At 38.6% G+C, this 13,833-nt stretch overlaps 1 protein-coding gene across 44 annotated transcripts in view; it reads left to right on the top strand.

The window, feature by feature from the left end:
• Positions 1-13,360, top strand: part of MAP4K4 (mitogen-activated protein kinase kinase kinase kinase 4) — a 224,485-nt gene extending 211,125 nt beyond the window's left edge. For 25 of the 44 annotated variants that reach the window (XM_066377198.1, XM_066377182.1, XM_066377197.1 and 22 more), the window contains 6 exons: positions 1,175-1,309; positions 3,785-3,885; positions 6,100-6,249; positions 6,806-6,965; positions 7,689-7,828; positions 9,886-13,360. In XM_066377198.1, the coding sequence (XP_066233295.1) occupies positions 1,175-1,309; positions 3,785-3,885; positions 6,100-6,249; positions 6,806-6,965; positions 7,689-7,828; positions 9,886-9,969 (770 nt within the window). In that variant the 3' untranslated portion in view covers positions 9,970-13,360. Of the gene's footprint in view, positions 1-1,174; positions 1,310-3,784; positions 3,886-6,099; positions 6,274-6,805; positions 6,966-7,688; positions 7,829-9,885 lie in introns of all 44 variants that reach the window. The other 19 variants (XM_066377200.1, XM_066377178.1, XM_066377177.1 and 16 more) reach the window with 2 other exon arrangements.
• The last annotated feature ends 473 nt before the right edge of the window (positions 13,361-13,833 follow it).

The raw sequence follows: 13,833 nt of genomic DNA, 5'->3' as shown, positions 1-13,833 counted from the left end.
ATGGTCATTTTGCTGACATGGAGAAAGGGCTAATTTGGGTCAGTACATTCTTTTTCTTTTGCTAATTAACACATTGTGTTGACCGGCAATTTTATGCAGAAGTTATCTCATGTCACCTGCTATTTTTTCAAAATTGAGTATGAAAGTGAAACAATCTAAATAAACTTCAGTATACTTTACACATAATGAATTTAAAGGAAACTTTGTACATATCTGCTACACTGTATTTTATACATATTATATATTTTAGTAATTTTTTTTGGTGTATTATACTGTATAGCAATCACCTACGTGTAATGGTACTTTTGTAATACTATAATTGCGATAAAAGCAAGTATCAAGAAAAGTCATTTTTTATAGTAAACAACACAATTGAACACAAAGAAAGATTTTACAATATCCTTGATATGTATGTTGAAACTGGAAGCATTAGAAGATAGTCCAAGTTAGAAGATAGTCCAAGTTAGACAGCTTGACACTGATTGTTTTTGTTTATTGTACCTTGATTTTGTGATTTCATGCCTGGAGGAGTAGAAGAAAATAAGTCAGCATGAGAATATAGAATGGTATGCTGTTTGTCGAACTTCTTCGACCTTCAGGGCAGAGTCACAAATACAATAACCCTCTATTACCCTGAGTTTCAAAAATTGAAATAGCTAATGCAAGTGCAAACAGGAATTAACTTGTGAGGTGAGAGGTCAGTCTAGGACCTCTAGGCTAATTATCTAAAGCCGGTCACGGTGCATTCCTTTGTGTCTGCACAAAGGTCACTCACTCACACAGCTTCTTGGTGTTTGCATCCAAGAGACATTCACTCAGAGCTTTTAACTAAAGTTCCCCAATCCAAGTCATAGAGGGTTCAAAGTTAAATGGGTCATTCCCTACAGTTGTGAAGGTATTTGTGTTACTTTGTGGTTCATTGATACTGTTCATCTATGTAACTGAGTTCTTTATTTTAATATATTTCCTTCTAACTCAGGTTATACTTCGTGTGACTATTCTTGGGTTTCAAAAGTCTACCTGAATAGTTCAAATTGAGTTTCTAGTAAACTGATAACAGAATGATTAAGGGGATGATAGTTAATGTTTCCTGAAGTTTCTTTTGGTTACTGTTGTTATTGATGATATCTTACTCTTGAACATCTGTGGAAAATATTTTTCTTTGTTTTGCTAGGCAAAAAGGATAAGTTACGTGTCTACTATTTGTCCTGGTTAAGAAATAAAATCCTTCACAATGATCCAGAAGTCGAGAAGAAGCAGGGATGGACAACTGTAGGGGACTTGGAAGGATGTGTACACTATAAAGTTGGTGAGTTCCATGAAGATCATAAGGGTTTTGTTTTTCTAGGGTTTAATTAGTGTTCTATTTAAAATTCACATGTTCTTTGAGGATTTTAATAATAAACTTGTTTCTGATACCTATATCTCGTGACTTATATTTCTAATCCTGAAGACTTATCTAGACTCAGGTGCACCTTTAAACATAACACAGTCCATTCCCAATTCATTCCTGCTGCACATCCATCCATCTGATGCACAGCAATCATCCTGTGAGAGAAGCTTTTCATCCTTGCTGTTTGATGGTTCACATTCTTCTCTATAAGATGTGGTTCAGAATAAACTCTCTAAGGAAGACTTGCCAAGGAGAGCCAGATGATTTGGAGTCCTCCTTTGCGCTCTAGGCTTCTTCTCCATTTGCAGGACAGGACTAAGGACTACAAGTCCCTGGCAGGTTGATAGATTGTGTGAGAGTTGGCTCAAGGAGCTGTGGCTTGTCACTTGGATTAAGTGCACTGTGCAGAGCTGCTGTGCTCTGAACTACAATACATAGTAAATGAATCTAGAAGGCCAGCTGGTGTTTTATGGCAACTGTGTTTTCTTTTTAGCATACATGCTTCAGTTCTCATGAAATAATATCTCACAAGAACAACAAAAAAATGTGTGTATGTATATTTTAAAAAGCAAAATACCAGTATGAATGTTGAAAATAAAGGGGAAATAATGACACTTGGTCAAATGGAAGTTTTATGGGAAAGATGATATAAGATGATACATCCTTTGAAAAGAGAAGTTGAGAAGATCAACAAATAGTCTACAGTGTGCCTAAGACTTACTAATATAAGGGGCCTATTGAACATGGATTTCTGCTCTTCTGTTTTTTTATTCTGTGTTTATGAGAGTGTGTACTCTAGTCAATCCTCTGTTCCCAGGAATATTTTAGTTCTTGCTTATGTAATCTGCCCACAACCTTAGTGTATTGGTTAATAATGATTATAGGAGCCACCCAATATTAGAATGATTCTGGATGATTCCAGAAACTAGTGCTGTCTCCTTGTCATAGATTTTATGATTAGGATTTTCTGTGTGTTGTGTATGTGAAATATTTTTATTTGTTGAGGAATAACTAAAATCATCTAAGGCTAAATTTAATGAGATGGTTTATAACAGCTGAAATGTTTACCTTAGATGATCCTACAGGGGGAGCTAGAGGCAGATGTATTAGAGGGAGATGGGTTTTTCACCAAACAAAACAGCAACTCTCAGGCCTGTCATTCTTACAGAATGAGTCATAAGCATTTTCTAGAGGTTTAATAATGTGTAATACCATTCATTTGTTGTGTTTATACTTTTAGGAAATTGTATTGTTTATCAAGATTGTGCTATACTACATGGGGGGCTAATGAAATTTATATTTAAGTTAATTAACATGATTTAGTTCCTCAGGGGCACTAGTACATTCCAGGTACCTAGTAGCCACATGTAACTATTCACTGTCATATTAACAGTACAGATATAAAAACTTTCCAAAGCCACAGAAAATTCTATTAAATAGCACTACTTTAGACAACATCTTAGAATCCTCTGTCTTAATATTAATGTCAATAATTTACTTGGACAATATATGGACTTTAACAGTGAAAGGTATCAAGTTAATAAGCCATTTCTCATGTACAACAGAAGAGTTAAGTCATAGTGTGAAATTAGATAACTTATAAAGAACCTGGTGGGTCTGCACCTGACCAGTTACTCATGTGTACTCAGGGCCCCTCCAAGTATCTGTTTTTTAAGCAGAGTTGCCTGGCTCTAGGGGGACTAAAACAGCTGTGTAATGGACGTGTGTGTGTGTGTACCTGTACCTGTACCTGTATTTTTAGTTCAGTGTATAGATAGATAGTTGAAGAGAGATTTTCTTTACTACTACTGCTGTTCTAGTGTAGAGCTTTAGGTAGAATCCTAGCAGTTATTACCTCTATAAATCAGGAAGTGCTTTGAAATGATACTTGGTCTATACACAAAATAGAGTTCAAACTCAGCCAGTTAGTATTTTGGTATAGCCCTCTGTGCTCCTCAGTCTGGAAGCCCCATGCAGGACTCAGGAAAAACCACGTGGAGTATTTGATCTCTTGCTATGATTCAGGAGCTTCTTGGCTGGTTAGTTTCATCATTATCCTTTTCGACTAATACAGAGCCCTTGAGACTTTAAAGTGGTCTGGCATTGCCCTTGATAGTTAAATCCTTGCAATATAAGAAGATTAGGAACATTAGTGGAAGTACTAATTGGTAGTAACCAGAATATTGGAATTGAGTCCAACACATCAAGGACTATGGGAATAGCCTGAACTATACATTAAAGAACTTGGAAAGGAAACTGAAGCTTGATCTTGCTTTAACATTTTTCTCCTGTTGGTTTGGATGAATCAGTAGAAGTCATTTCTATATTTTAAAAGAAAACTGAAAAAATTTAGAGTTCCTTGTTGATACTGACTTGTGCTTGTCTTTTCAGTAAAATATGAAAGAATCAAATTTCTCGTAATTGCTTTGAAGAGTTCTGTGGAAGTTTATGCCTGGGCGCCCAAGCCATACCACAAATTTATGGCCTTTAAGGTAAAAATCTCAAGTGTACCTAAAAGTAGAATTGGCTGTGCACACTGTGACCAAGAATCAGGGAATAAGTTTAAAACCCTTAAACAGTTAAAACTGATCATTTATAAGCTATCTCCTAATAGAGTCTGTAACTTTCGTAAGAGAGGCCATTTCTGATATCACAGCCTAGCTCTCCTGGTCTGCGGATTGTGCGCTGGGTAGAGCTGCTGCTGTGTGGACTCTGTGACCAGTGAGCCAGTGCTGATGGAGGAGAGGTCAGAGAAGTCACTTTCATGTAAAGCCAGCCTTGGCTTCCGCCAAAGGAATAGATATGTGTGAGCATTGAGAGGACATGAAAGTATCCAACACTAGACAGCTTTAAGGTACTAATAATTAAAAATTACATTACAGCCTGACCAGGCGGTGGCGCAGTGGATAGAGCGTTGGACTGGGATGCTGAGGACCCAGGTTTGAGACCCCGAGGTCGCCAGCTTGAGTGCGGGCTCATCTGATTTGAGCAAAAGCTCACCAGCTTGGACCCAAGTTCACTGGCTCGAGCAAGGGGTCACTCAGTCTGCTGAAGGCCCACGGTCAAGGCACATATGAGAAAGCAGTCAATGAACAACTAAGGTGTCGCAATGCTCAACGAAAAACTAATGAGTGATACTTCTCATATCTCCGTTTCTGTCTGTCCCTGTCTATCCCTCTCTCTGACTCTCTCTCTCTGTCTCTGTAAAAAAAATAAAAATAAATAAAAATAAAAGTGGAGAACCTTTAAAAAATTACATTACAGAAATTCTTAATGACACAAGAATGAGTAGTATTACAACTTAAATAGAAAAGTAGGTTAAAATATGTATAATATAGTATATCACTTTTGTTTAAAGAAAAAAAATAGAAAAATCTTGTTATTTTTATGGGTATTTTTTAATATATTTTAAAAAATAATTTTAGAGTTTGCACTAGATAAAAATTTATGAAATTTTTAATTAAAATAATATTACTGTGACCTTAAGTATTATAAATAACATCATTTCTAATATTAGACACAAAACCTTAAGCATAGCCCCTGGGACTGTTTAATGCAGGGTGAGAAATTAAGACTTTTCATCCAAAATGATTTTATTTACTTATTTTTAAAAAGAATTTTGGGCCCTGGCTGGTTATCTCAGTCGGTTAAGAGCGTTGTCCAGAAACCACAAGGTTGTGGGTTCGATCCCTTGTCAAGGCACACACGAGAAGCAATCAATGAATACATGACTGAGTGGAACAACAAAAGCTTTCCTTTCCCTCCTCTCTCTCTCTTTCTCTCTCTGTCTCTCTAAAAATGAATAGAAATTAAACCCTGGCTGGATAACTAGGTTTGAGCACTGAGGTTGCTGGTTCCATTTCCCGGTCAAGGACATAGAGGAACAACTCAATGTTCTTGTCTCTCCCTCTCTCCCTGCCTCTAAAAAAGAAAGAATTTTGATTCAGAATTTTATTTGGAAAATTGACATATTTAGATTGCTTATTGCTTGATTCCCAGTAAAGCAGGCTAAGTAGAGTTACCATATTTGCTTAAAGAAGAACAAATCTACATGTTATTGAATGCAAGTAATTGGTTATAAAATTATAATGATTTTCTGAGATCTCCTAATAGATTCTTTATGTTACAGGTACTGTACTAGTTACTTCTATTATCTTATTTAAATCTGTCTTGTGAGATATAGGTACTGATATTAAAATGAAGAACGGAGGCCATCCAGTATGTTACAGCACATGTCACCATATCACTCTAGTTGGAAAGTGAAAGTAGAGGTATCTGAACAAGTCAAATAGTGACTGTGATGATCGTAGTGGTAAAATTCTCAGTATGCTACTCCTGTAAGGCCTCCTCTCTGTTCATTGTCTACATTTGAGTAGTTAATAGTATGTTATAGGAAGTCCTGATTATTTTACTTTTACATTTTTCCCTCTCAGACATGCAATAGAACAATAATTGACACAGCAGAATTGTTGGGCTAGGTAGGGAGAATTTGAGACATGGTTTCTGGAAAGTGTTTTGTAGCTTCTCATAACAGGCAAAAAAGCATAATAAATTAAAGGAGTATTTTTTAGAGTATAGTAACTTTTGGTTGTTGCCAGGGTGGCTCAGTAACTGAATAACTGGCTTCTCTAGTTTGCTCTGTTAGCAATAAGGTCTTCTTCGTCATACTGCTTCTCTCTTGGTTACTTGTTTGTACTTATTTGTAGTCGTTTGGAGAGTTGGTACATAAGCCATTACTGGTGGATCTCACTGTGGAGGAAGGCCAGAGGTTGAAAGTGATCTATGGGTCCTGTGCTGGGTTCCATGCTGTTGATGTGGATTCGGGATCAGTCTATGACATTTATCTCCCAACACACGTAAGAAAGAGCCCACACTCTATGGTTGGTTGACTGGCTTCATTTTGTTTTGACTTTTCCTTTACTCTGCTAGTGAACTAACACAAGCAGGGATTCTTTGCTTCCCCTGGTGTGGGGGTGAGTATTTAAATGATGTGCCATTTTCATAGCTCCATGCTCTGAGACAAGTGGAAACATCCCTCCTGGCTCCATGAAGCCCTCCTGAAAACCTCTTAGTCCTGGCTTTGACTAACATGGGATGGATTTGGGGCAGTTGCTGGTAGGTCAGAACACCCCTGGGTTGGGGTGTTTAAGGGAACATAATTTCTTAAGTGGAGCCCACAATCTTAATATGTTCCAGGGATCTCAAAAAATGTGAACTTGTTAGAGTATATCACCTGTAAAAGGTAGATTTTGGGATATAGATTGCCTAGATGTCCCAAAATGTTACTGAATTGCTGTATTTATTAGTAGGAATAGGAACTAGTGCATTTTCTGAGACAGTGTTACTGAGTGGTTTTGCTGGGATAGAAATAGCCACAAACCTGCTTCCCTGCACTTTGTTCCTCTTCTCCAGATTCAGTGTAGCATCAAACCCCATGCCATCATCATTCTCCCCAACACAGATGGGATGGAGCTGCTGGTGTGCTATGAAGATGAAGGGGTTTATGTGAATACCTATGGGAGGATCACCAAGGATGTGGTTCTGCAGTGGGGAGAGATGCCAACATCTGTAGGTATGCAGCATTTGTCAAAGTAAAGCTTTCTCTGGCACTGCATGTATTTATTAACAGTGCTTGGTGATAGATGGTAGATAGTTAGATTGTAGACCATGGGACTATTCTGGAACAAAATCCAAGTCATTATTTAATACTTTTTAAAATTCTTGTCAATAACAATCCTTTGTTTAATCCTTAAGACATTCAGGGAAAGTAGGGCAGATGTTGTTGTTGACTGATTGTGGAAAGTAGAGAGAGACAGGTATGTATGTGATTTGTTTTGTGCCAATGGCAAAGCCACAACCACAAACATGGCCTCTTGTATTCTGGGGTGCGTTCATGAACAGAAGTGCAGGAATGAAGATGGATAACTGACATTTTCATGACGTGAAGTTGATATCTTCAAACTTTTGGTTTTGTTGCAGTTAAGTCTGTTTACTTATCATTTCTTCTTCCTGCCCTCCCTCATGACTGTCATGACTGGTTTGATGAAAATAGGAGCACTAAACTATGAACTCAGTGGATCATTGCTGAAGACAAACAGGAAACACCTCAGGGAAATTAAGAGATTCAACCATTGATTCAAATTACAGCTTCCCAGGATAGACCAAAAGCTTATAAAGGCAGAATTATTTACAACAAAAATTCTTAAATGCTAGATGTTGAGGGGTGGATACATAAACAGAATCTTTTCATGGCTGTCCTCTTATCTTTAACAATATGTGTTTTTGCTTCAAAAAGCATATATTCGATCCAATCAGACGATGGGCTGGGGAGAAAAGGCCATAGAGATCCGGTCTGTGGAAACTGGTCACCTGGATGGTGTGTTTATGCACAAAAGGGCTCAAAGACTGAAATTCCTATGTGAACGCAATGACAAGGTAATGGTGTCCTTGTAGATTCTTTTTAGTTTCTGCTATCTTTTAGCAGTGGTTTACTTTTTCATGGGGTTTGGTGAAGTTGTTTTTAGGTTTTTGGTAGATTCTGAAATAAATGCATCAAGGAACTTTTTAGTAAGGGGTTTTGAGACCTGTTAATAGAGACTTGGGGTTATATGTATTCATATATATATATATATATATATATATACACACACACACATACACACACATGTGAGAGTGTGTGTATGTGTATATGTATGTATATATATATATAACATTTATTTTTTTGCTCTGAGAGAAGACATTTATCTCTGCAGAAATCATCTTCAGTTGTTTTAAACGCCATTAGGTGGCCTGTCCAGACTGTCTGGCTTAGGGAGAGAGAGGAAAGATTGGAGCTGCCGAGTTCAGATAGATGGCATGCTTTTGTGATGAGGAGAAAATACCAGGTACACTTGGGTAGGGTGGAATGTCCCAGTCCCCTGATATGTATCAGAAAGAGATCACTTGTTAGTCTGCCTTTTGAGTAGTCAGATAACATCAGTTTGCCTTTCAGTAATGCCTGACAGTATAAATCATTTTTTGCAGAAACACAGCACTTCTTGCAGCTGAGACCCTAGGGCAGTGGTCCCCAGTCCCTGGGCCGTGGACCGGTACCGGTCCGTGGGCCATTTGGTACTGGTCCACAGAGAAAGAATAAATAACTTACATTATTTTCGTTTTATTTATATTTAAGACTGAACAATGTTTTATTTTTTTAAAATGATCAGATTCCCTCTGTTACATCCATCTAAGACCCACTCTTGATGCTTGTCTCAGTCATGTGATATATTTATCTGTCCCACCCTAAAGGCCAGTCCGTGAAAATATTTTCTGACATTAAACCGGTCCATGGCCCAAAAAAGGTTGGGGACCACTGCCCTAGGGCATCTAAGCCCCAGTATAAAAACCTTTGTTTTTCAAAACTGACCACATCCTTGCCTTTTTGTCTGCTCACACTCCAGGGAGTCCCTCCGAAAACCAGTTTTGTAGTGAAGCAGATAGATGGCCAAGGATGTTGACCCATCCCAGCCTGCTTTGGGAAGGACACCCTGGCGGGAGCTGACCTTAACCAAGCCCAACCTTTGTCTCAACCTGTTCACTTGATAAAAACATGCCTTAGTACCTGAGGCAGCCAGTGGCAACCATAGAAACTTACCACTTAAGAGCATTTCCACCTCTTGCTTCACATTAAAATATAGTAAACATCTTAGCAACCAGCTTATAGGTTGACTTCTCAGATTAAACTAAAAATTTTGACGTGATAGACAAGAGCTATAGGTCCTTGTCCTGCCTGCCTGCTGAACACAATAGCCACATCACTACCAGCCCACTTTCTCCTGTAGTCCGGCAACTTATTCACTGATGGAGTAACGTTTCTCTTCAACATATTATCTCCCAAGTTTTTTACCTTAAATTCATACAGCCTCAGACCTTTTACCAGGTTTTACCAGTTTTTGGCTTATATTTTTGAAGGTGTTTTATGTGGCCATAAGTATAATATTCTTTGGACTTCTGGTATTTAAATAATTTTATCAGTCATGATGTTATGTTCTTCAGAATTTATTAATAAAAGGCACAAAATTAAATCACTTTATAAGAGTCATGAAATGACTAAGACATTTCAGCTTAATTTTTTAAAAGAGAAAAATTGGATTGCTGATTAAGTTTTCTGAACACATGTATCTTTTAGAACGCATTCACAGTGGAAGTAAAAGAAATAGCTCAATTTCAGAAACCTCATTTTTTCTTTTTTCATTCTCACAATACAGAAGTGTACAAGGAGATGTTTGACTAATTAGCCTTCTCAGCTGTCATAAAAATTGGCTACAGGTGATCACACCTCACATATGAGAAATGGGCATCCGCCCAGATTTTCTTCTGAAAAGAAAGGTTGGGCGCTTCCTGCGTGAGGCTGTTCAGCTCAGGACCACCTGCCTGGGAACCACAGGAAGCAGTGGGCCCACAGGCAGCGTTATGTGTTCATGGTGAATCTCCTTTCCCTCTTGCTTTTGCAGGTATTCTTTGCTTCTGTCCGGTCTGGTGGCAGCAGTCAGGTTTATTTCATGACGTTAGGCAGGACTTCTCTTCTGAGCTGGTAGAAGCACTGCAGTGAGCATCGCTGGCCCCAGAGTCTTCAGGATCCTGAGAACTTGGAATTCCTTGCAACTGGAGCTCAGAGCTGCACCAGGGAAGTCCAGGACAGCTGTGTGCACAGATACCACATGGGGGTTCTTCTCTCCTTCCTGCCCTCCTTACCAGTTTATCCTCCATCTTCTTTCCCCCCTTACTCAAAAATAAATCAAGGCTGCAATGCAGCTGGTGCTGTTCAGACTCTACCATCAGGTGCTATCAGTGTTTTGGATTGAGCATCAGACCAGAAAGCAAATGCCTGTCCTTCAGCTCCAGAATTCCTTGTCTCTGAGTGACTCTGTTGTTTGGGTGTCTGCAGGTGGCAACCGTGAAAATGCCGTTGGTTTGTTGGAAGTGGGCACAAGGAAGTGTAGAGTAGTGGTCTTAATGAGCAATGTGCTGAAGAGAGAACAGATTTAATATAGTAACATTAACAGTGTATTTAATTGACATTTCTTTTTTTGTAATGTGACAATATGTGGACAAAGAAGAAGGGGCAGGTTTAAGAAGTTAGTATTTATAAAAATGTGAAAGACAGTTACTAGGATAATTTTTTTGTGAGTCGGGCTTGGGAGGCGGGGTGGGGTGGGTTAAGGGGTCCCGTTTTGTTTTTTGAAATTTTTTTTTTGTCTTTGCCAAGAACTCAATCATTTTTCTGTGTACCAGGTTTTGCCTAAATCTATTGCAGATGGTTCTTTTAAAAAATAATAAGGAAAAAGAAAGTGTGTGCATTTGTATAATGGCCAGAACTCCGTTTTGTGACAGTATTAGCAACTGCCTCAGTGGAAGATTTAATTTTTCTTTAAACCTAGCAGTGCGACAGCAGTTTTACCACAGCCTGCACTTGCAGAGGAAAAAAACTGTTTTCAACCACGTTTATTATTATTATTATTTTTTTTACCTACCTCATTGTTTTTAATGTGTTAAGAGGTAGTTTAGTTTATATGTTTCTGGAGGAAAACATTAATGTTTAATTTAATCTTAATACCAAAACTTTCCAATTGAAGTTTGATGGTTGTTTTGTCACAGGTCTCGGTAAGCACAGGAGAAATTGTTCCCTAAGCTGGGAAAGAGCTGAATGGCTTCACCGTGCTGACTGGTGCAGTCTGCATTCTAAGTGTAGGGGGCAGAGAGGTTTGTTGTCACCACAGTCACCATTAGCAGTTGGTGGACTACTGTAGCCTACAACACAAAGGGCCTCATTGTTCTCTGTTTGAGGTTTGGTAGCAAACAGGTGGTCCCGTATCAGACTGTTCAGTGTTGCAGCAACCTTTCTGGGGTGGTGGGGTGGTGAGGTCATTATCCCTTTTCTAAAAACACAATGCACTAAACTATTTTAGGAATGTAGTTAATACCACTTATTGGTAAAATGGCATCTTTCTGTGTTTAGGTGGAATATCAGAGCCAGCCCTGGGTTTTCTTGTTATTTCCTTTGTTCTCTCGTTCTCTCTGTGTGTTTTATACCAATTTTACTTCATGAATATGTTCATGACATTTGTAATAAGTGTCTTGGGTAATCCTTTGTTCCCTGGCTCCACGGTCACTCAGTCCCTCTGAGGGTGTCAGGATAATCCTTTGTTCCCTGGCTCCACAGTCACTCGCTCCCTCTGAGGGTGTCAGTCTCTTTGTAAAAGGAACTCAGTTTCATGATGGCCACTTTAAACTTTGTGCACAAAACAGTAGCTTGGTGTTTCATAGGCTTAATCCTTCATTGTGGTTAATTTTCTTTTATAACATGAAAATGGGGAACTTGCCTATTCAAACCCATTTGCCAAGGCTTTGCCCAACATTCTCGTCTCATTTGGCATTCATTTTGACTATTAATTCTCTTCCTTCTGGCTCAGCATTTTTGCCAACTATCTCTTGAATTACAATGCACTCGGAAATGCAGAAACAGCAGCTGGTTGTACATACCCACAAAGGCAATGTGCTGAGAAAGCCTTACTTTCTTTTGGAAGGACAAGGTGATGGGAATGATTTGTCCATATATATGACTTTGGAGTAGTGTTGATGTCCAAAGCGGATAAAACTTGTTCTGTTTCCTTAATTTTCCATTAACATAGAGAAGATTGAAGAGTTAATCTCACCTTTGAAGAGAGTTTTGAGATAGGTCAGATTCCATGATCACAAGACTAGTCAAAGTCAAATTATTTCTGGCAATTTTCTACATATGTTTTGGCTTTTCAAGTAAGATGCACTGTGTATCTGTGGACACGTGTACAGGCCAAGAGGAGAAAGGACAGGGTGACTGCATCCATTGTAGCCTCTCTCCTGGCTTTAGAGGTGAAAGTTGGTTAGGTGTCTGAAAAAAATAATAAATTATGATACCAATATGAAAGAAATAAAAACGATGAGGTACCACAGTCTTAATTTCCCAGACTTGAACCTCAGTATTGATAATGCAAGGGGTGTCATGAAGGTAACGCAGATGGTATCTCATTAGAATTACTGGTGTTTTAGAATTTGTCAAAAACTGGGTTGCCCTTAGGATGTGATAGATCTGAACTGAAGTCAGAATTGTGCCTGTCTTTTGTGCACAGCCTTAGGTGTTTGACTAGCACTCCTCTTGTTTGAGTTGAATAGAACTGAATTCATTGGCAGGCTTCCTTTACTGAGCTGAGCCCGCCATTTGTCCGTGAGGTCTGTGGTATCACCTTTTTGGCCTCACTGCCTTGTGAGCCAGACTGTGTTGTCGACAGCTTGAAACAGGTGCCCAATTTGGTTTCTCCATAAAAGATTTGTGAGCTGGTAGAATTTATTTTTTCTAGGGACGAGATGATTTTGTTCCTTTAAAAGGGTAGTGACTTCACAGAAGTGCCAAGATAGCCAAATTGAAAAGGAAAACAGTATTATGATGACACCATTAAATACAGAATGTTGAAAACTGTTAGAACAAGGCTCTTCCAAACAAAACGCAAATAAGTCTCTAGGTGTAGTTGAAGCTTTAACAAGCAGAGCCTCCTGTGTTCAGAGTAACTTTGTATCCAGCACAGTGTTCTTACTTTTTCTCATGCACATGTTATGTTGGAAAAACATGTTTACAGAAATGGTTTTGTTACACTAATGTACATCACATATTTATGGTTTATTTTCAATTGACTTTTTTAATGGGTTCTTTAGATTTTCGCCTTAGTTGTAGTCCATCTATGGTGATTCATAATCCCTAATTTTGCCAATTATAAATTTGCTAAGTAGTAATTCAAGTGACAGAATGCATTAAGTTTACTAACTGTGGAACTGCAAAACCAACTGGTGGCAAGCACACAGCCTTTTTTTTCAGTGCTAACTTCTGTGTATTATGAGAATTACTGTTGTTCCCTCCCCCCCTTTTTCCCTTAAATAAAGTAAAAATGACACCTATTTTCTGTGGCATGAGTTTAAATATATTCTAGTCCTTCCTGTAAGGATTCATATTTTATGCACGCCTCCTTCCCAGTGCTCCCAGCTCCAATGGGTGACTCCCAGATCCTGCCATCTCTAGCATCAGGGATGGGCTATCAAAGTAGCAAACATTTGTTCAAAGATCTCAGAATGTAATTGGTGGTGAGCTCTTGATCACCATGTTCTTGGAGCCAAAAGAGAGTAAAGCTGATCCTTAAGGAAGAAATACTGCTATATTTGCAAATCTGAATTGGATCAAAAAGTAAAATAGCATATCGTACCTAACAACAATTACAGTAGCCTTTCTTAAAATGGTGCATAAATACTAACTTAGGTCCAATAATTGGCTCTCCTTCCATGTAAGGTCAGTGTGTTGTGACCTTTGATTGTGTCCCATTGACCCCCATTGATCAGGCAGGAATGGTATACCTGGACAGATCTGGGGCCACATG

The sequence above is a fragment of the Saccopteryx leptura genome, chromosome 3 (genome assembly GCF_036850995.1).
Source record: "Saccopteryx leptura isolate mSacLep1 chromosome 3, mSacLep1_pri_phased_curated, whole genome shotgun sequence".
Taxonomy (NCBI): domain Eukaryota; kingdom Metazoa; phylum Chordata; class Mammalia; order Chiroptera; family Emballonuridae; genus Saccopteryx; species Saccopteryx leptura.
This window is presented reverse-complemented; position numbering and strand designations above follow the sequence as displayed.